The sequence below is a fragment of the Oncorhynchus kisutch genome, linkage group LG17, assembly GCF_002021735.2.
Source record: "Oncorhynchus kisutch isolate 150728-3 linkage group LG17, Okis_V2, whole genome shotgun sequence".
NCBI classification, from domain to species: Eukaryota; Metazoa; Chordata; class Actinopteri; order Salmoniformes; family Salmonidae; genus Oncorhynchus; species Oncorhynchus kisutch.
The window spans coordinates 768,602-790,612 of NC_034190.2; the positions used below are offsets into that span (position 1 = coordinate 768,602).

The 22,011-nt window shown below is 46.2% G+C and overlaps 1 protein-coding gene across 3 annotated transcripts in view; it reads left to right on the plus strand.

The window, feature by feature from the left end:
- LOC109880487 (protein spire homolog 1) overlaps window positions 1-9,648 on the plus strand; it is a 110,775-nt gene extending 101,127 nt beyond the window's left edge. For all 3 annotated transcript variants that reach the window (XM_031794991.1, XM_031794992.1, XM_031794994.1), the window contains 3 exons: window positions 1,423-1,450; window positions 1,565-1,716; window positions 6,804-9,648. In XM_031794991.1, coding sequence (XP_031650851.1) covers window positions 1,423-1,450; window positions 1,565-1,716; window positions 6,804-7,065 — 442 coding nt within the window. In that variant the 3' untranslated portion in view covers window positions 7,066-9,648. The remainder of the gene's footprint in view (window positions 1-1,422; window positions 1,451-1,564; window positions 1,717-6,803) is intronic.
- The last annotated feature ends 12,363 nt before the right edge of the window (window positions 9,649-22,011 follow it).

Consider the following 22,011-nt stretch of genomic DNA (forward strand, 5'->3'; position numbering starts at 1 on the left):
CCTACCCTCCCCCTCCAACCATCTATTGTTTGTTGTCATGTTTGAATGTTTGTAGTTACTGTTGTTGTTATTGTCCTTCTAAATGGAAAATAAATTATAAATGAAAAAATATACAGTACATTTGGAAAGTATTCAGACCCCTTGACTTTCTCAAAAAAAAAAAATCGTTGCAGCCTTATTTTACATCTTTAAGTATTCAGACCCTTTACTCAGTACTTTGTTGAAGAACCTTTGTCAGTGATTACAGCCTCAAGTCTTCTTGGGTATGACACTACAAGCTTGGCACACCTGTATTTGGAGAGTTTCTCCCATCATTATCTGCAGATCATCTTAAGCTCTTTCAGGTTGGATGGGGAGCGTCGCTGCACAGCTATTTTCAGGTCTCTCCAGAGATGCTCGATCGGGTTCAAGGCCAGGCTCTAGCTGGGCCATTCAAGGACATTCAGAGACTTGTCCCGAAGCCACTCCTGTGCTGTTTTGGCTGTGTGCTTAGGGTGGTTGACTGGGGGCGAGGTGCTCTGGAGGAGCACTCAGGTATCGTGTAGGATCTCTGTGCTTTGCTCCATTCATCTTTACCTCAATCCTGACTAGTCTCCAAGTCCGTGCCGCTGAAGAAAATCCCCACAGCATGATGCTGCGACCACCATACTTCACAGTAGGGATGGTGCCAGATTTCCTTCAGATGTGACGCTTGGCATTCAGGCCAAAGAGTTCAATCTTGGTTTCATCAGACCAGAGAATCTTGTTTCTCATGGTCTGAAAGTCTTTAGGCCACTCTACCATAAAGGCCTGATTTGGTGGAGTTCTGCAGAGATGGTTGTCCTTCAGGAAGGTTCTCCCATCTCCACAGAGGTACCCTGGAGCTCTGTCAGAGTGACCACCCGATTCTTGGTCACCTCCCTGACCAAGGCCCCTTCTCCCCCGAGACTGTGTTCTTGTGGACCTTCAATGCTGCAGAAATATTTTGGTACCCTTCCCCAGATCTGTACCTCGACACAATTCTGTCCCGGAGCTCTATGGACAATTCCTTTGATCTCATGGCTTGGTCTTTGCTCTGACATGTACTGTCAACTATGGCACCTTATATAGACAGATGTGCCTTTCCAAATGATGTCCAATCAATTTAATTTACCACAGGTGGACTCCAATCAAGTTGTAGAAACATCTCAAGGATGATCAATAAAAAGCAAAAGGTCTAAATACTTATGTATTTAAATACTTATGTAAATTTACAACATAAACCTGTTTTCGCTTTGTCATTATGGGGTATTGTGTGTAGATTTGAGATTTTAATCAATTTTAGAATAATGCTGTAACATAAAATGTGGTAGAATTCAAGGGGGTCCGAATATAATCCGAAGGCGCTGCATATATCAGAATTCATGCAATTCGTTGTGACTGAATATTTCGCTCTCTTGCCAGGCCTGTGTGCTCGCAGTGCTGTAAAAAGGTGAGCCAAAGTAGTCCTCGTCCATCCAGTGACCACACTAGCCCTTTAATTGTTGACATATGTTCAGATTATGTCTATATATCTGACCCTCCTAACTCTGTCCTGTTGTTCCAGATGAGACTTCCCTCTAAGCCGTATGCCAACCTGCCCGTCTCCTCTCTGGGTCCTACTGCCACTCTACCCAGGGAGGAGGCTGGAGGGACATCAGCCTTGGACACCCCAGAGAAGCCCTCGTCCAGCCACAGTCTGCGCCGGACTGTCTCCAGGTACACAATAACATCATTACCGGTCTTGGGTTTAGGGATGTGACAAATAACATTTAAACTGCTTTTCTTTTTATAGTTTAAACGATAATAAAAAAACTATATAAAATGACATGTGAATTCACAATTCAGATATGGTCTGCCGTTTGACCGCTAGGGGGCAGTGCAGTTCAATCTACCCCAGTCCTGGCTACCTACCAGAACGAGCAGTTCAATCTACTGCAGTCCCTGCTACGCTACCTACCAGACCGAGCAGTTCAATCTACTGCAGTCCTGGCTACGCTACCTACCAGACCGAGCAGTTCAATCTACTGGAATCCTGGCTACGCTACCTACCAGACCGAGCAGTTCAATCTACTGCAGTCCTGGCTACGCTACCTACCAGACCGAGCAGTTCAATCTACTGCAGTCCTGGATACCTACCAGACAGTGTTCACCTTTCTGCTGTCCCCCACCCACTCAGCAACGATGGTATTAATGCCGTTTTAGGTTCTCTGCTGTGTTCCTCTCCTCCATGTTCTCAGGACATGGGACTTCATGTCTCACTACTCATCAATGTGATGACTCGTTGCAGTGATCTATGACAGCGTGTTCGTAGACGTCCAACAATCTATTGTTAACGCCACGGACAGTGTTTTGAACAGTAGTGCAGGTCCTGGATGGCAGGAAGCTTGATCCCAGTGAACTACTGGGTCGTACACACTACCCTCTGTAGCGCCTTATGGTTCGATGCCGAGCAGTTGCCATACCAGGCGGTGATGCCTCCGGCCAGGATGCTCTCGATGGTGCAGCTGTAGAACTTTTTGTGGATCTATGCCAGATCTTTTCAGTCTCCTGAGGGGGGAAAAGGAGTTGTCGTACCCTCTTCATGACTGTCTTGGTGTGTTTGGACCATGATAGTTTTGTTGGTGATGTGGACACCAAGGAACTCAAAACTCTCTACCACCTCCACTACAGAACCGTCGATGTTAATGGGGGCCTGTTCATTCCTCCTTTTTCCTGTAGTCCACGATCAGCTCCTTTGTCTTGCTCACATTGAGGGAGAGGTTGTTGTCCTGGCACAACACTGCCAGTTCTCTGACCTCCTAATCTATAGGCTGTCTCATCGTTGTCGAGGATCAGGCCTACCACTGTTGTGTCGTCAGCAAACTTAATGATGGTGTTGGAGTTGTGCTTTGCCATTCAGTCATGGGTGAACAGGGAGTACAGGAGGGGACTACGCATGCACCCCTGAGGGGCCCCTGTGTTGAGGATCAGCGTGGCAGATGTGTTGTTACCCACCCTTACCACCTGGGGGTGGTCTGTCAGGAAATCCAGGATCCAGTTGCAAAGGGAGGTGTTTAGTCCCAGGGTCCTTAGCTTAGTGATGAGCTTTGAGGGTACTATGGTGTTGAATGCTGAGCTATAGTTAATGAACAGCATTCTCACATCAGTGTTCCTTTTGTCCAGGTGGGAAAGGGCAGTGTGGAGTGCGATTGAGATTGCATCAACTGTGACTCTGTTGGGGCGGTATGCGAATTGGATTGGGTCTAGGGTTTCCGGGATAATGGTGTTGATGTGAGTCATGACCAGCCTTTCAAAGCACTTCATGGCTACCGACCTGAGTGCTATGGGGCGGTAGTCATTCAGGCAGGTTACCTTCGCTTTCTTTGGCACAGAGACTATGATGGTCTGCTTGAAACGTGTAGGTATTAGACTGGGTCAGGGAGAGGTTGAAAATGTCAGTGAAGGCACTTGCAAGTTGGTCTGCGCATGCTCTGAGTACACGTCCTGGTAATCCGTCTGGCCCTGCAGCCTTGTGAATGTTGACCTGTTTAAAGGTCTTGCTCACATTGGCTACGTTTGGAACAGCTGGTGCTCTCATGCATGTATCAGTGTTGCTTGCCTCGAAGCGAAATTAAAAGGCATGTAGCTCGTCTGGTAGGCTCGCATCACTGGGCAACTCGCGGCTGGCATATCTCCTCCTACCGTTACAGCACTGTTACGTTAGGTATTTGTTTGATTAAAATGTTTCCTTTTTGACAATGATGGGGACCTGTTAGTGATAGTTTTGTGATAACTGCCCTGGGATTTAAATTTTGTGGGGGAAAAACAGGTTTTCTAAACCTTAACGATCCCAATTTTGTTTAAAGGTTCACACCCCTATTTACGTAACATTAGGTCAGTGACAGATGACGGTCCTCTGTGAGGAGTGCGATGCCACTAGGTTGATCAAGCAGCCGTGAGGGCTGCATGGTACGGTCTTTCCAAGCTTTCCAATTTGGTAGAGCTCCATTTCCATTCCAATTATCTGGAAGCTTGCTTCAGGGCTCGGGTATTTTCTGTATACCAGTTTCTTGTAGTTATGGCAGATATAAAAATAAATAAATGTATTGTCACATGGTCCGATACGAATTCAGGGAACTCCGTGAGGAACGCTGTATACGTCCCAGGAGGCTCGTAAGCAATAGCTATAAAAAGTTATTGAGTAGAAATCTTTTCCGCCCTCTTCTGAATGGTAACTATAAATGTGAGATTGCTCACAGTGCAACAATATGATGAAGTGTGAATACTTCTACCACCCACACACAGGAAAATGGTTCCAAATCAATGACACTATTACGTGCTCCACCACCCATGTTATCTACATGATTAAATGTCCATGTGGGCTCTGCTATGTCGGTAAAACTCTCGTTCTCTCAAACAGAGAATGAATGAACATAAAAGTTCAATCAGGAGAAACGACAGGGATTATCCAGTCGCAGTACATTTCAATGACCTGAAGCATGACATTTCTACGTTTAGATTTTGTGGCATAGAAAAAGTTAAGATATCAGACAGGGGAGGTGATATCAATAATACTCTGAGTAAAAGAGAATATTTGGGAACTTCACCCTCCAGACATTATTTCCTGAAGGGCTTAATTATGAACTGCTGTTCTTGCTAGTTGAACTGCTGTTCTGGCTAGTTGTGTTGTAAATGTGAACATTAAATAATGCCACCATTTCAGATTCCTCTGTAGATTTTCTGGCGCTGTACCCAATGATTTATGAACACTTGCTTGATGGGTTGATGTCCTCATTGTGGATTTACAGACATGTTTAATTTGTTTTATGTACACACTTTATTAGAATATTTATGGAATGTACATTGCTATATTTGGTTACACTTGTTTTCCCTCGACTCCAACCCCATTCTATGCGTTGAACGGATGTGGGTGGAGCTATGTCTACATAAGGGTGCTAATTTTAAAAAACTCACAAAAGCTCTGAGCAAGGCCTTGAGGCCAATACGTAAAGCTCTGAGGAAGGGCTTGAGGCCAATACGTAAAGCTCTGAGGAAGGGCTTGAGGCCGATACGTAAAGCTCGAGGAAGGCCTTGAGGCCGATACGTAAAGCTCTGAGGAAGGCCTTGAGGCCGATACGTAAAGCTCTGAGGAAGGCCTTGAGGCCGATACGTAAAGCTCTGAGGAAGGGCTTGAGGCCGATACGTAAAGCTCTGAGGAAGGCCTTGAGGCCGATACGTAAAGCTCTGAGGAAGGCCTTGAGGCCGATACGTAAAGCTCTGAGGAATGCCTTGAGGCCAATACGTAAAGCTCTGAGGAAGGCCTTGAGGCCGATACGTAAAGCTCTGAGGAATGCCTTGAGGCCGATACGTAAAGCTCTGAGGAATGCCTTGAGGCCGATACGTAAAGCTCTGAGGAAGGGCTTGAGGCCGATACGTAAAGCTCTGAGGAAGGCCTTGAGGCCGATACGTAAAGCTCTGAGGAAGGGCTTGAGGCCGATACGTAAAGCTCTGAGGAAGGGCTTGAGGCCAATACGTAAAGCTCTGAGGAAGGGCTTGAGGCCGATACGTAAAGCTCGAGGAAGGCCTTGAGGCCGATACGTAAAGCTCTGAGGAAGGCCTTGAGGCCGATACGTAAAGCTCTGAGGAAGGCCTTGAGGCCGATACGTAAAGCTCTGAGGAAGGGCTTGAGGCCGATACGTAAAGCTCGAGGAAGGCCTTGAGGCCGATACGTAAAGCTCTGAGGAAGGCCTTGAGGCCGATACGTAAAGCTCTGAGGAAGGCCTTGAGGCCGATACGTAAAGCTCTGAGGAAGGGCTTGAGGCCGATACGTAAAGCTCTGAGGAAGGCCTTGAGGCCGATACGTAAAGCTCTGAGGAAGGCCTTGAGGCCGATACGTAAAGCTCTGAGGAATGCCTTGAGGCCAATACGTAAAGCTCTGAGGAAGGCCTTGAGGCCGATACGTAAAGCTCTGAGGAATGCCTTGAGGCCGATACGTAAAGCTCTGAGGAATGCCTTGAGGCCGATACGTAAAGCTCTGAGGAAGGGCTTGAGGCCGATACGTAAAGCTCTGAGGAAGGCCTTGAGGCCGATACGTAAAGCTCTGAGGAAGGGCTTGAGGCCGATACGTAAAGCTCTGAGGAAGGCCTTGAGGCCGATACGTAAAGCTTATTAAAGAGTAGTGTGCGGGTTTCTTCTTTTTTCTCATGACTAGAATGTCAAAGACACAAACGCAGTCACTTTTGGGTGGTAAATTGTAATTTGCTGTTGCAAATGTTAGCAACACCTCCCACACAACAGGCAGGCTGGCTAACAGTACTCTCCACCCCCAGGTTATCTGAACACAGGCAGGCTGGCTAACAGTACTCTACACCCCCAGGTTATCTGAACACAACAGGCAGGCTGGCTAACAGTACTCTCCACCCCCAGGTTATCTGAACACAACAGGCAGGCTGGCTAACAGTACTCTCCACCCCCAGGTTATCTGAACACAACAGGCAGGCTGGCTAACAGTACTCTCCACCCCCAGGTTATCTGAACACAACAGGCAGGCTGGCTAACAGTACTCTCCACCCCCAGGTTATCTGAACACAGGCAGGCTGGCTAACAGTACTCTCCACCCCCAGGTTATCTGAACACAACAGGCAGGCTGGCTAACAGTACTCTCCACCCCCAGGTTATCTGAACACAACAGGCAGGCTGGCTAACAGTACTCTCCACCCCCAGGTTATCTGAACACAACAGGCAGGCTGGCTAACACTACTCTCCACCCCCAGGTTATTTGAACACAACAGGCAGGCTGGCTAACACTACTCTCCACCCCCCAGGTTATCTGAATACAACAGCAGTGAGGGGTCTCGTGACGAGCCGGAGCTGGATCTTCCCAAAGAGCTGACCGACGACTGGTGTACCATGGAGGTCTGCATCAACTGTAAGAAGTTCATCTCTGAGATAATCTCCAGCAGTAAGCGCTCTCTAACCCTGGCCACCAAGCGAGCCTGTCTGAAGAGGAAGACCCAGTCCTTCTACTTGTCTTCACCTAACACAGACGATTACAGACCCTCTGAGAGGACCATCAACCAGGTTTAGACTGCAGACGCTCTGAGAGGACCATCAACCAGATTTCGTTTTGCGGGTTAGACCTCTCGCTCTCTCGTCCGCTCCTTGGGGGACCCTGTTCCCTAGATAGTGCACTACATTTGACCATGGACCCTGGTAGTGCACTACATCAGAGTTCATGTCACTGTGTGGAGTATTTAGCATGACTGACAGTACTCTGGACCCTGGCTGTCACAGTACTCTGGAGCCTGGCTGTCACAGTACTCTGGAGCCTGGCTGTCACAGTACTCTGGAGCCTGGCTGTCACAGTACTCTGGACCCTGGCTGTCACAGTACTCTGTGGACCCTGGCTGTCACAGTACTCTGTGGACCCTGGCTGTCACAGTACTCTGTGGACCCTGGCTGTCACAGTACTCTGTGGACCCTGGCTGTCACAGTACTCTGTGGACCCTGGCTGTCACAGTACTCTGTGGACCTTGGCTGTCACAGTACTCTGGACCTTGGCTGTCACAGTACTCTGGACCCTGGCTGTCACAGTACTCTGGACCTTGGCTGTCACAGTACTCTGGACCCTGGCTGTCACAGTACTCTGTGGACCCTGGCTGTCACAGTACTCTGTGGACCCAAGTAGAACAGGGAATAGGGTTCCCTTTGACACGCTATCATAGTGTCTCAGCTCTGTGCTGCTCATCACTGTGTAATAATGATAGAGATGGCCATTGTAGAAGACGTGTTAGTATATACTACCTACCTGTAATGGTTCTAGACAGATGGTCAGTGTGTTAGTATATACTACCTACCTGTAATGGTTCTAGACAGATGGTCATTGTGTTAGTATATACTACCTACCTGTAAAGGTTCTAGACAGATGGTCAGTGTGTTAGTATATACTACCTACCTGTAATGGTTCTAGACAGATGGTCAGTGTGTTAGTATATACTACCTACCTGTAATGGTTCTAGACAGATGGTCAGTCCATGAGTTGTGGAATAGACCGTTTGGATTTGTTGTTCTACTGATTACACACTGTCTCCAGATTGACAACAGAACTAAACAAGGTTGAATTCATTCCACCTGCTTGTTTAATGATCTGAATTCCTCTCTCTCTTTACTACCCTGTAATGTTATGTAGGTCCCTTTTAAGAAGTGGTGATGAAGAGGCACCCTAAATGGTGTAACCCCTAACTCGGCATGGGTTCTCGTCCCCTAACCCCTAGTCTCAGGAACCATTGGGTTAGTGTATTGATACAGCTGTGGATGGACGACTAGCTAGCCACTGACAGAACAACTCCCTCACAGTATAATAGTACATCACTGAACTGTCTACCACAGTATAGATGAGCTACTAGAGTACTGAACCATTACTTATTCTCATGTTATGTGAATAATATTTAGAGGCGTTGAAGGAACAATCAGGCAGATGCTGAGATCACCGAGGTGGAGCCAAGATGATATATATTTAACAGTAGTGTGGTCGGTCGGTGAGACCTCTAGTCCCCGTCCAGAGATAAGATGTTAATTAACAAACGACTAGTTTCTGTTACTCTCAGGAAGAACAGGCCCTTTGGCTCCGTCCCAGGCACCCTATTCCCTACATAGTGCACTACCATTTGGGACAAAGCCCTTGTCTAACAGGCAATGCACTATAGAGCCATCAGTCAGGTCTTAACAAGCTAATTTCCAGTTTCCATATAAATGACATGCCTACGGTAGTGTCTGCCACTCCCCAGCCCCAGATAATACAATTAAACCAAATGACATGTCTAAGGTAGTGTCTGCCACTCCCCAGCCCCAGATAATACAATTAAACCAAATGACATGCCTAAGGTAGTGTCTGCCACTCCCCAGCCCCAGATAATACAATTAAACCAAATGACATGCCTAAGGTAGTGTCTGCCACTCCCCAGCCCCAGATAATACAATTAAACCAAATGACATGCCTACGGTAGTGTCTGCCACTCCCCAGCCCCAGATAATACAATTAAACCAAATGACATGCCTAAGGTAGTGTCTGCCACTCCCCAGCCCCAGATAATACAATTAAACCAAATGACATGTCTAAGGTAGTGTCTGCCACTCCCCAGCCCCAGATAATACAATTAAACCAAATGACATGCCTATGGTAGTCTCTGCCACTCCCCAGCCCCAGCCAATATATATATATTTTTCTCCCAATAAATTTGTCCCAGCTGCAGATCTAATTGGCCGGGAAACAGGAAGTGTTCAGAGGTTAAATGATTGGGTGGGTTTACTATGATGTATTTTTTTTCTGAGCCTGGTGCCAAACTAAATTCCCCTCCTGTCTGAATGCCAGGTCATTCTATGGACCTGTAGTACTTGATGAGGAAGGTGATATGGGAGATTCTAGAAACAGAATCTGTTGTTTTTACAAGTTTTAGCTGACCAATAGGATCTCCGAATGGTGGGATATGATTGTGTACATCAGTGGAGTCTGCTGAGGGGAGGACGGCCCATAATAATGGATGGAACGGAGCCAACCACATGGAAACCAGCCATTACCACGAGCCCGTCCTCAGGTGGTCTACATGCTGGATCCAAAATGTATTATACCTGATGTTTTTCCATTAATATTAAAGAAGTATTTTTATTTGATTTGTAATATTGGATTGTCATCTCCTGTTGGGATCAGACCAGATCAGATAGATGGGCCTCCGAGGCCAGATCAGATAGATGGGCCTCCGAGGCCAGATCAGATAGATGGGCCTCCTAGACCAGATCAGATAGATGGGCCTCCTAGACCAGATCAGATAGATGGGCCTCCGAGGCCAGATCAGATAGATGGGCCTCCGAGGCCAGATCAGATAGATGGGCCTCCGAGGCCAGATCAGATAGATGGGCCTCCGAGGCCAGATCAGATAGATGGGCCTCCGAGGCCAGATCAGATAGATGGGCCTCCGAGGCCAGATCAGATAGATGGGCCTCCTAGACCAGATCAGATAGATGGGCCTCCTAGACCAGATCAGATAGATGGGCCTCCTAGACCAGATCAGATAGATGGGCCTCCTAGACCAGATCAGATAGATGGGCCTCCTAGACCAGATCAGATAGATGGGCCTCCTAGACCAGATCAGATAGATGGGCCTCCTAGACCAGATCAGATAGATGGGCCTCCTAGACCAGATCAGATAGATGGGCCTCCTAGACCAGATCAGATAGATGGGCCTCCTAGACCAGATCAGATAGATGGGCCTCCTAGACCAGATCAGATAGATGGGCCTCCTAGACCAGATCAGATAGATGGGCCTCCTAGACCAGATCAGATAGATGGGCCTCCTAGACCAGATCAGATAGATGGGCCCCCTAGACCAGATCAGATAGATGGGCCCCCTAGACCAGATCAGATAGATGGGCCTCCTAGACCAGATCAGATAGATGGGCCTCCTAGACCAGATCAGATAGATGGGCCCCCTAGACCAGATCAGATAGATGGGCCCCCTAGACCAGATCAGATAGATGGGCCTCCTAGACCAGATCAGATAGATGGGCCTCCTAGACCAGATCAGATAGATGGGCCTCCTAGACCAGATCAGATAGATGGGCCCCCTAGACCAGATCAGATAGATGGGCCTCCTAGACCAGATCAGATAGATGGGCCTCCGAGGCCAGATCAGATAGATGGGCCTCCGAGGCCAGATCAGATAGATGGGCCTCCTAGACCAGATCAGATAGATGGGCCTCCGAGGCCAGATCAGATAGATGGGCCTCCGAGGCCAGATCAGATAGATGGGCCTCCGAGGCCAGATCAGATAGATGGGCCTCCTAGACCAGATCAGATAGATGGGCCTCCGAGGCCAGATCAGATAGATGGGCCTCCGAGGCCAGATCAGATAGATGGGCCTCCTAGACCAGATCAGATAGATGGGCCTCCTAGACCAGATCAGATAGATGGGCCTCCTAGACCAGATCAGATAGATGGGCCTCCTAGACCAGATCAGATAGATGGGCCTCCTAGACCAGATCAGATAGATGGGCCTCCTAGACCAGATCAGATAGATGGGCCTCCTAGACCAGATCAGATAGATGGGCCTCCTAGACCAGATCAGATAGATGGGCCTCCTAGACCAGATCAGATAGATGGGCCTCCTAGACCAGATCAGATAGATGGGCCTCCTAGACCAGATCAGATAGATGGGCCTCCTAGACCAGATCAGATAGATGGGCCTCCTAGACCAGATCAGATAGATGGGCCTCCTAGACCAGATCAGATAGATGGGCCTCCTAGACCAGATCAGATAGATGGGCCTCCTAGACCAGATCAGATAGATGGGCCTCCGAGGCCAGATCAGATAGATGGGCCTCCTAGACCAGATCAGATAGATGGGCCTCCTAGACCAGATCAGATAGATGGGCCTCCTAGACCAGATCAGATAGATGGGCCGCCGAGGCCAGATCAGATAGATGGGCCTCCTAGACCAGATCAGATAGATGGGCCTCCGAGGCCAGATCAGATAGATGGGCCTCCTAGACCAGATCAGATAGATGGGCCTCCTAGACCAGATCAGATAGATGGGCCTCCTAGACCAGATCAGATAGATGGGCCTCCGAGGCCAGATCAGATAGATGGGCCTCCGAGGCCAGATCAGATAGATGGGCCCTCCTAGACCAGATCAGATAGATGGGCCTCCTAGACCAGATCAGATAGATGGGCCTCCTAGACCAGATCAGATAGATGGGCCTCCTAGACCAGATCAGATAGATGGGCCTCCTAGACCAGATCAGATAGATGGGCCTCCTAGACCAGATCAGATAGATGGGCCTCCTAGACCAGATCAGATAGATGGGCCTCCTAGACCAGATCAGATAGATGGGCCTCCTAGACCAGATCAGATAGATGGGCCTCCTAGACCAGATCAGATAGATGGGCCTCCTAGACCAGATCAGATAGATGGGCCTCCTAGACCAGATCAGATAGATGGGCCTCCTAGACCAGATCAGATAGATGGGCCTCCTAGACCAGATCAGATAGATGGGCCTCCTAGACCAGATCAGATAGATGGGCCTCCGAGGCCAGATCAGATAGATGGGCCTCCTAGGCCAGATCAGATAGATGGGCCTCCTAGACCAGATCAGATAGATGGGCCTCCTAGACCAGATCAGATAGATGGGCCTCCTAGACCAGATCAGATAGATGGGCCTCCTAGACCAGATCAGATAGATGGGCCTCCGAGGCCAGATCAGATAGATGGGCCTCCGAGGCCAGATCAGATAGATGGGCCTCCTAGACCAGATCAGATAGATGGGCCTCCGAGGCCAGATCAGATAGATGGGCCTCCGAGGCCAGATCAGATAGATGGGCCTCCTAGACCAGATCAGATAGATGGGCCTCCTAGACCAGATCAGATAGATGGGCCTCCTACACCAGATCAGATAGATGAACCTCCTACACCAGATCAGATAGATGGGCCTCCTACACCAGATCAGATAGATGGGCCTCCTAGACCAGATCAGATAGATGGGCCTCCGAGGCCAGATCAGATAGATGGGCCTCCTAGACCAGATCAGATAGATGGGCCTCCTAGACCAGATCAGATAGATGGGCCTCCGAGGCCAGATCAGATAGATGGGCCTCCGAGACCAGATCAGATAGATGGGCCTCCGAGGCCAGATCAGATAGATGGGCCTCCGAGGCCAGATCAGATAGATGGGCCTCCGAGACCAGATCAGATAGATGGGCCTCCGAGGCCAGATCAGATAGATGGGCCTCCGAGGCCAGATCAGATAGATGGGCCTCCGAGGCCAGATCAGATAGATGGGCCTCCGAGGCCAGATCAGATAGATGGGCCCCCGAGGCCAGATCAGATAGATGGGCCTCCTAGACCAGATCAGATAGATGGGCCTCCGAGACCAGATCAGATAGATGGGCCTCCGAGGCCAGATCAGATAGATGGGCCCCCGAGGCCAGATCAGATAGATGGGCCTCCTAGACCAGATCAGATAGATGGGCCTCCTAGACCAGATCAGATAGATGGGCCTCCTAGACCAGATCAGATAGATGGGCCTCCGAGGCCAGATCAGATAGATGGGCCTCCTAGACCAGATCAGATAGATGGGCCTCCTAGACCAGATCAGATAGATGGGCCTCCTAGACCAGATCAGATAGATGGGCCTCCTAGACCAGATCAGATAGATGGGCCTCTGAGGCCAGATCAGATAGATGGGCCTCCTAGACCAGATCAGATAGATGGGCCTCCTAGACCAGATCAGATAGATGGGCCTCCTAGACCAGATCAGATAGATGGGCCTCCTACACCAGATCAGATAGATGGGCCTCCTAGACCAGATCAAATAGATGGGCCTCCTAGACCAGATCAGATAGATGGGCCTCTTAGAGCAGATCAGATAGATAGGCCTCCTAGACCAGATCAGATAGATGGGCCTCCTAGACCAGATCAGATAGATGGGCCTCCTAGACCAGATCAGATAGATGGGCCTCCTACACCAGATCAGATAGATGGGCCTCCTAGACCAGATCAAATAGATGGGCCTCCTAGACCAGATCAGATAGATGGGCCTCTTAGAGCAGATCAGATAGATGGGCCTCCTAGAGCAGATCAGATAGATGGGCCTCCTAGAGCAGATCAGATAGATGGGCCTCCTAGAGCAGATCAGATAGATGGGCCTCCTAGAGCAGATCAGATAGATGGGCCTCCTAGACCAGATCAGATACATGGGCCTCCTAGACCAGATCAGATAGATGGGCCTCCTAGACCAGATCAGATAGATGGGCCTCCTAGACCAGATCAGATAGATGGGCCTCCTAGACCAGATCAGATAGATGGGCATCCGAGACCAGATCAGATAGATGGGCCTCCGAGGCCAGTCAGGTCTGGATCAGACCAGATAGATGGACCTCCAAGATCAGACCTGGATCAGACCAGGTAGATGGACCTCTGAGATCAGACCAGTTAGATGGACCTCTGAGATCAGACCAGATAGATGGACCTCCGAGATCAGACCAGGTAGATCAGACCTGGTAGATGGACCTCCGAGATCAGACCAGTTAGATGGACCTCTGAGATCAGACCAGATAGATGGACCTCCAAGATCAGACCAGGTAGATGGACCTCTGAGATCAGACCAGATAGTCATTCTAGACCAATCAGGTCTGAATAGCACTTTTACTGGACCAATATATTGTTGTTTTGAAGTTCATTCTCTTTCTTAATTTAATTTCTTAATCTTTTGTTTGTTTCATCTTTTGAAGTCAGTGTGGTGAGATGGTATCCTAGGGTTAATGGTGATGGTATCCTAGGGTTAATGGTATCCTAGAGTTAATGGTGATGGTGTCCTGGGGTTAATGGTGATGGTATCCTAGGGTTAATGGTATCCTGGGGTTAATGGTGATGGTGTCCTGGGGTTAATGGTGATGGTATCCTAGGGTTAATGGTGATGGTATCCTGGGGTTAATGGTATCCTAGGGTTAATGGTGATGGTATCCTGGGGTTAATAGTGATGGTGTCCTGGGGTTAATGGTGATGGTATCCTAGGGTTAATGGTGATGGTATCCTAGGGTTAATGGTATCCTAGGGTTAATGGTGATGGTATCCTAGGGTTAATAGTGATGGTATCCTAGGGTTAATAGTGATGGTATCCTAGGGTTAATGGTATCCTAGGGTTAATGGTATCCTAGGGTTAATGGTATCCTGGGGTTAATAGTGATGGTATCCTAGGGTTAATAGTGATGGTATCCTAGGGTTAATGGTATCCTAGGGTCAATGGTGATGGTATCCTAGGGTTAATAGTGATGGTATCCTAGGGTTAATTGAGTATGCTAGATCTTGGGGTTTGGTAGCAGTCATTAAAACACAGCTTTCTGAATGTACAGGGTATAATGTATTTTAACTCTTATTTCACATGCAATGTAAATCTACGTATACAGAATTTTAATGCTCCCTGTAAATTATTTTGTCACTCTTACTATCCATGTCACGCGCACCATCCACCTACATACAATACATGGACACATTGTTATCTATACACTTATTACACACACTCTCCCAATTCCTAATTTATTTATTTTCTGACCTCTTAAACTAACTGCGGTAGAAAGATCAGAATTATAACACATAACCATTTGACATTACTAACGTCAATATCAACCTCCCATAAAATATTCCATTGGACCATATGGATTCCAGTGAGGAAGCAATGGTGTGCATGCTATAATTTTGTATTTTTTTTATGCCAATAAAATTATCTCTGTTTGAATTCTGTGTTGTAGTATTCATGCTCTGCAGGGTTGAACCAAAATCTTTCCTGTTTTAATAAATTACAGTATTGTATCATGTGTCAGCTCAGCTCATGTGTAGTAGTATCAGCCATTGATATCACTACATGATATCACTGAAGCTAAGCAGGGTTGGTCCTGGTCGGTCCCTGGATGGGAGACCAGATGCTGCTGGAAGTGGTGTCGGAGGGCCAGTAGGAGGCACTCTTTCCTCTGGTCTAAAAGAATATCGCAATGCCCCAGGGCAGTGATTCGGGACACTACCCTACTGTGTAGGGTGTCCTGACTCTCTGAGGCCATTAAAGATCCCATGGCACTTATCGTATGAGTAGGGGGGTTAACCCCGGTGTCCTGGCTAAATTCTCAAACTGTCCCTCATACCATCATGGTCACCTAATCATCCCCAGCTTATAATTGGCTCATTCATCCCCCTCTCCCCTGTAACTATTCCCCAGGTCGTTGCTGTAAATGAGAACGTGTTCTCAGTCAATTTACCTGGTAAAATAACGAAAATATATATATATATATATTTTAATTTTATTTACAGGTTTTAAGTAGTGTAGTAGTATCAGTTATTGATATCACTGCATAATTAAAGTAGTGCAGAAACCATTGATATCACATTTAAAGCAAAGGGAGGACAAGAATCTGAAAATAGAGGGCCATCCTACAAGTCAGGCACAATGGGCAGAAATCGGCAGAGATTTTGGAGAACGTTGCAATTCTCCGTTTTGTGCAGGAGCTGCTCAGGCAGGGAATCCTGTTTGGGATTAGAGATCTGGCAAACTCAGGCAGCGAATCCTGTTTGGGATTAGAGATCTGGCAAACTCAGGCAGTGAATCCTGTTTGGGATGCGAGATCTGGAAAACTCGGGCAGCGAATCATGTTTGGGATTAGAGATCTGGCAAACTCAGGCAGCGAATCCTGTTTGGGATTAGAGATCTGGCAAACTCAGGCAGCGAATCCTGTTTGGGATGAGAGATCTGGCAAACTCAGGCAGCGAATCCTGTTTGGGATGAGAGATCTGGAAAACTCAGGCAGCGAATCCTGTTTGGGATTAGAGATCTGGCAAACTCAGGCAGCGAATCCTGTTTGGGATGAGAGATCTGGAAAACTCAGGCAGCGAATCCTGTTTGGGATTAGAGATCTGGCAAACTCAGGCAGCGAATCCTGTTTGGGATGAGAGATCTGGCAAACTCAGGCAGCGAATCCTGTTTGGGATTAGAGATCTGGCAAACTCAGGCAGCGAATCCTGTTTGAGATTAGAGATCTGGCAAACTCAGGCAGCGAATCCTGTTTGGGATGAGAGATCTGGCAATCAGGCAGCGAATTAAATCAAATCAAATGTATTTATATAGCCCTTCGTACATCAGCTGATATCTCAAAGTGCTGTACAGAAACCCAGCCTAAAACCCCAAACAGCAAGCAATGCAGGTGTAGAAGCACGGTGGCTAGGAAAAACTCCCTAGAAAGGCCAAAACCTAGGAAGAAACCTAGAGAGGAACTAGGCTATGTGGGGTGGCCAGTCCTCTTCTGGCTGTGCCGGGTGGAGATTATAACAGAACATGGCCAAGATGTTCAAATGTTCATAAATGACCAGCATGGTCGTATAATAATAAGGCAGAACAGTTGAAACTGGAGCAGCAGCACGATCAGATAGACTGGGGACAGCAAGGCGTTATCATGTCAGGTAGTCCTGGGCATGGTCATAGGGCTCAGGTCCTCTGAGAGAGAGAAAGAAAGAGAGAAGGAGAGAATTAGAGAACGCACACTTAGATTCACACAGGACACCGAATAGGACAGGAGAAGTACTCCAGATATAACAAACTGACCCTAGCCCCCCGACACATAAACTACTGCAACATAAATACTGGAGGCTGAGACAGGAGGGGTCAGGAGTACTCACCCCCTTGGCATTTTTCCTATTTTGTTGCCTTACAACCTGTAATTGAAATTGATTTTGGGGGGGGTTTGTATCATTTGATTTACATAACATGTCTACCACTTTGAAGATGCAAAATATTTTTTATTGTGAAATTAACAAGAAATTAGACAAAAAAAACAGAACTTAAGCGTGCATAACTATTAACCCCCCCATAGTCAATACTTTGTAGAGCCACCTTTTGCAGCAATTACAGCTGCAAGTCTCTTGGGGTATGTCTTTTTAAGCTTGGCACATCTAGTCACTGGGATTTTTGCCCATTCTTCAATACTGCTCCAGCTCCTTAAAGTTGGATGGGTTCCGCAAGTCATACCACAGATTCTCAATTGGATTGAGGTCTGGGCTTTGACTAGGCCCTTCCAAGACATTTAAATGTTTCCCCTTAAACCACTCGAGTGTTGCTTTAGCAGTATGTTTAGGGTCATTGCCCTGCTGGAAGGTGAACCTCCATCCTAGTCTCAAATCTCTTGAAGACTGAAACAGGTTTCCCTCAAGAATTTCCCTTTATTTAGCCCCATCCATCATTCCTTCAATTCTGACTAGTTTCCCAGTCCCTGCCGATGGAAAACATACCCACAGCATGTTACTGTCACCACGCTTCACTGTGGGAATGGTGTTCTCGAGGTGATGAGAGGTGTTGTGTTTGCACCAGAAATAGCGTTTTCCTTGATGGCTAAAAAGCTCAATCTGACCAGAGTACCTTCTTCCATATATGTCTGGGGAGTCTCCCACAGGCCTTTTGGCGAACACCAAACGTGTTTGCTTATTTTTTTTCTTTAAGCAATGTCTTTTATTCTGGCCACTTCCATAAAGCCCAACTGGTCACTGGTCCATGAGTTTTGGTGGGCGGCACTCTTTGCAGGTTTGTGGTGCCATTACCTTGCAAAAGTATTCATCCCCCTTGGCATTTTTCTTATTTTTGTTGCATTACAACCTGTAATTTAAATGGATTTTATTTGGATTTCATGTAATGGACATAAACAAAATAGTCCAAACTGGTGAAGTGAAATGAAAAAAATTACTTGTTTAAAAAAAAATCTAAACAGAAAAGTGGTGTGGACATAAACAAAATAGTCCAAGCTATGAAGCCCCTAAATCAGATCTGGTGCAACCAATTAGATTGCACACAGGTGGACTTTAAGTGTCACATGATCTCAATATATAGACACCTGTTCTGAAAGGCCCCAGATTCTGCAACACCACGAGGCAAGGGGCACCACCAAGCAAGCAGCACCATGAAGACCAAGGAGCTCTCCAAACAGGTCAGGGACAAAGTTGTGGAGAAGTAACTTTGAACATCCCATTAAATCCATTATGTGGTCCTAAAAGCTTATTTCACAACATACTGAATTAGCAAGAAAACGTTAATTTCATTTTGATTTTGGCCCAAATGAAAATGTGGCATGTCTCTCCCATGGATAGACGTTTCAGCATTGTCTGGTTAGCTTTAGAAAACCCTGAGTACCCCTTAGGAATTGGCTGGTCCTACATCTGATGAACAATGTGTTTATCCTGGTCTGTTGCTCAGATATTCTGGGTTACTGAGGACTTACACATTTTGTCCACATGGGGGAAGAGAAGAGCTTCTGTCTGGGGCCTTGGCTGAGCAGAGAACAGCTTCTTTCTGTCTATGTCCTTGGGTGTGCAGAGAAAAGCTATCTGTCTGTCTGTGGTCTTAAACATACAAACCAGATCTAGAACTATAGTCAGATCTAGAACTATAGTCAGATCTATTACTGTAGTCAGATCTATTACTGTAGTCAGATCTATAACTATAGTCAGATCTATTACTGTAGTCAGATCTATTACTGTAGTCAGATCTATAACTATAGTCAGATCTTTAACTATAGTCAGATCTATAACTACAAACCCGATCTATAGCTGTAATAACATCTATAACTACAAACCGGATCTATTACTGTAGTAACATCTATAACTACAAATCGGATCTACAACTGTAGACAGATCTATTACTACAAACCTGATCTATAGCTGTAGTAACATCTATAACTAAAAAACGGATCTATAACAATAGTCAGATCTATAACTATAGTCAGATATATAACTACAAACCAGATCTATAACTGTAGTCAGATCAAAAGCTACAAACCAGATTAATAACTATAGTGTCGTATCGTAGTTTTATCAAAGATTCTATGTAATTAGTATTACTCAATTAGACTGATTAATCATGTAACCGTAATTAACTAGGAAGTCAGGGCACTAAGGAAAATATTCAGATTACAAAGTTATAATTTCTCAACATAGCCTTTCAGATATTTTCATATCTGATATATAGTCTTCTGATTAATGAATTATTTACTTTACCTCACGTTAGTCTCATTCCAAACAGCGTAAATTATTGGTTATCTGCACGAACCCAGTCTTCACTATGAGTCATCCATACATCAATTGTCTTAAATAATTGATTTATTACTAACTAAGTAATTTACAGAAATGCATAAACAAAACAACAAGGTAAATATGGTTACATGAAATGATAGGAGAATGTGCCCTAGTGGGCTTAACCGGCATCGCGGCTTGTTCGACAAAAGGGGAAGTGGGTGTCAACTGAGATGAGACACGACAAAGTTGATAATTATAACAATTGAAATGCTAATCCTTTGCACATGAACGCTCACTCATTCGGGAACAATTGCAATCAATATATATATTTACGCTCAGTGTGTCGTCTTGATCGCTGTTGAAAAGTTAGTTTCTGTTGGAGAGTTTTCGTCCCCTCTCTCTTTCTCTCATTCTCTCTCTCTCTCTCTCTCTCTCTCTCTCTCTCTCTCTCTCTCTCTCTCTCTCTCTCTCTCTCTCTCTCTCTCTCTCTCTCTCTCTCTCTCTCTCTCTCTCATTCTCTCTCTCTCTCTCTCTCATTCTCTCTCTCTCATTCTCTCTCTCTCTCTCTCTCATTCTCTCTCTCTCTCTCTCTCATTCTCTCTCTCTCTCTCTCTACTCTCTCCTCTCCTCTCTCTCTCTCTCTCTCTCTCTCTCTCATTTCTCTCTCTCTCTCTCTCTCTCTCATTCGTCTCTCTCTCATCATTCTCTCTCATTCTCTCTCTCTCTCTCTCTCTCTCTCTCATTCTCTCTCTCTCTCCCATTCTCTCTCATTCTTCTCTCTCTCTCATCTCTCTCTCATTCTCCCCCCTCTCTCTCTCTCTCTCCATTCTCTCTCTCTCTCATTTCTCCCTCTCTCTCTCTCATTCTCTCTCTCTCATTCTCCCCCTCTCCTCTATTTCTCCCTCTCTCTCTCTCTCTCTCTCTATTCTCTCTCTCTCTCATTCTCCCCCTCTCTCTCTCTCTCCATTCTCTCTCTCTCTCTCATTCTCTCTCTCTCTCATTCTCTCTCTCTCTCTCTCTCTCTCTCTACTCTCATTCTCTCTCTCTCATTCTTTCTCTGTTTCCATTCTCTCTCGTCTCCTGTCTCTGTGTGTGTATGTGTGTGGTCAGAGTGGTGTGTTCAGAGTGACATTCGTTTCGTTATAGAATGGATGTTTCGGCGGTGTTGTTCTTTCGCGTTCAATGATACCGAATTCCTAGCTGCAGACTAGTAATTCATATCAAAGACTTGTTCTTATTCTGTCAGGATAGATAGTCTAAGAATTTAACCACGTGGTATGGTTAAAAGATTCCGCAATGGTCTGCAACCTTTGTACTCCCGTGACTGAGAGAACATGGTCTGGTGATCATTTCTCAAAGTTGGGTTTTATTCGGAATTGCAGAAAAGGGGCTGTCCCAGGATGCCTGACTCTAACTGGGCTCAGGGGCGGTCCTCTGATTTAGTTCAACTCAAAAGGGATTTGGATTTTCCTTCATTAAACAGTCCAAATCACATTGTAAAATTGTGTATCTGAGGCTATTATATAAACAGCGTTATGTGGCCACACGTCTCCCATGAGCTTCAGATTAACTTCTGAAATCTCACCTTCATCCATCACCATTCAGCAGACAGTTCCAGCTAATGGAAAACCTAAGAAAACACACACTGCCTTATCTAAACATCCCAGAGCTAAGTTAAGTCGGTTCAACCATAGTTTAACAATCCTTTCTGCTTACTTAAAGCCCACAATCTAGTCCTCCCCAACCTAGCTGGAATGGTATTTATTTATTTTATTACCCTGTTTCATGCTCCGCAATCCCTTCCTTATGAATTAATATATATAATAAAACAGAGTAGAGTTTAATTATTTATAGTTCTATTTAAAATGTAGATATTGTTTAGTCATTAGTCATAAAATTCCTAACAATCTATAACTACCATCTGGATCTATAACAATAGTCAGATCTACAACGAAAGTCAGATCTATAACTACAAACCCGATCTATAGCTGTAGTAACATCTATAACTACAAACCGGATCTATAACAATAGTAAGATCTATAACTGTCTCTATTATATTATGACAGACTAGCTATATCTACGGCCTCAATTATATTATGACAGACCAGCTGGATTCTTCACCGATCTTTCATACTTTCTCCTGAACATGAAATTTGTTCAGAACTCAAGTTCTGTGAGATGGAAGAAATTCCTTTGTTCTCTATGAAAATTCACTCTGTCTCTTATGCTATGTGGCCATGAAGCAGGGTCTTCTCAGGAATTTACGACCCTCTCTCTGACCACAGCAGCCTAGTTGAAGGAGGAGGCAGGTGCCTAAAGAGGGCAATGTCATGACAATAGACATCAATAACTATAGCCAGATCTACAACTATAGTCAGATCTATAACTATAGTCAGATCTATAACTATAGTCAGATCTATAACTGTCTCTATTATATTAT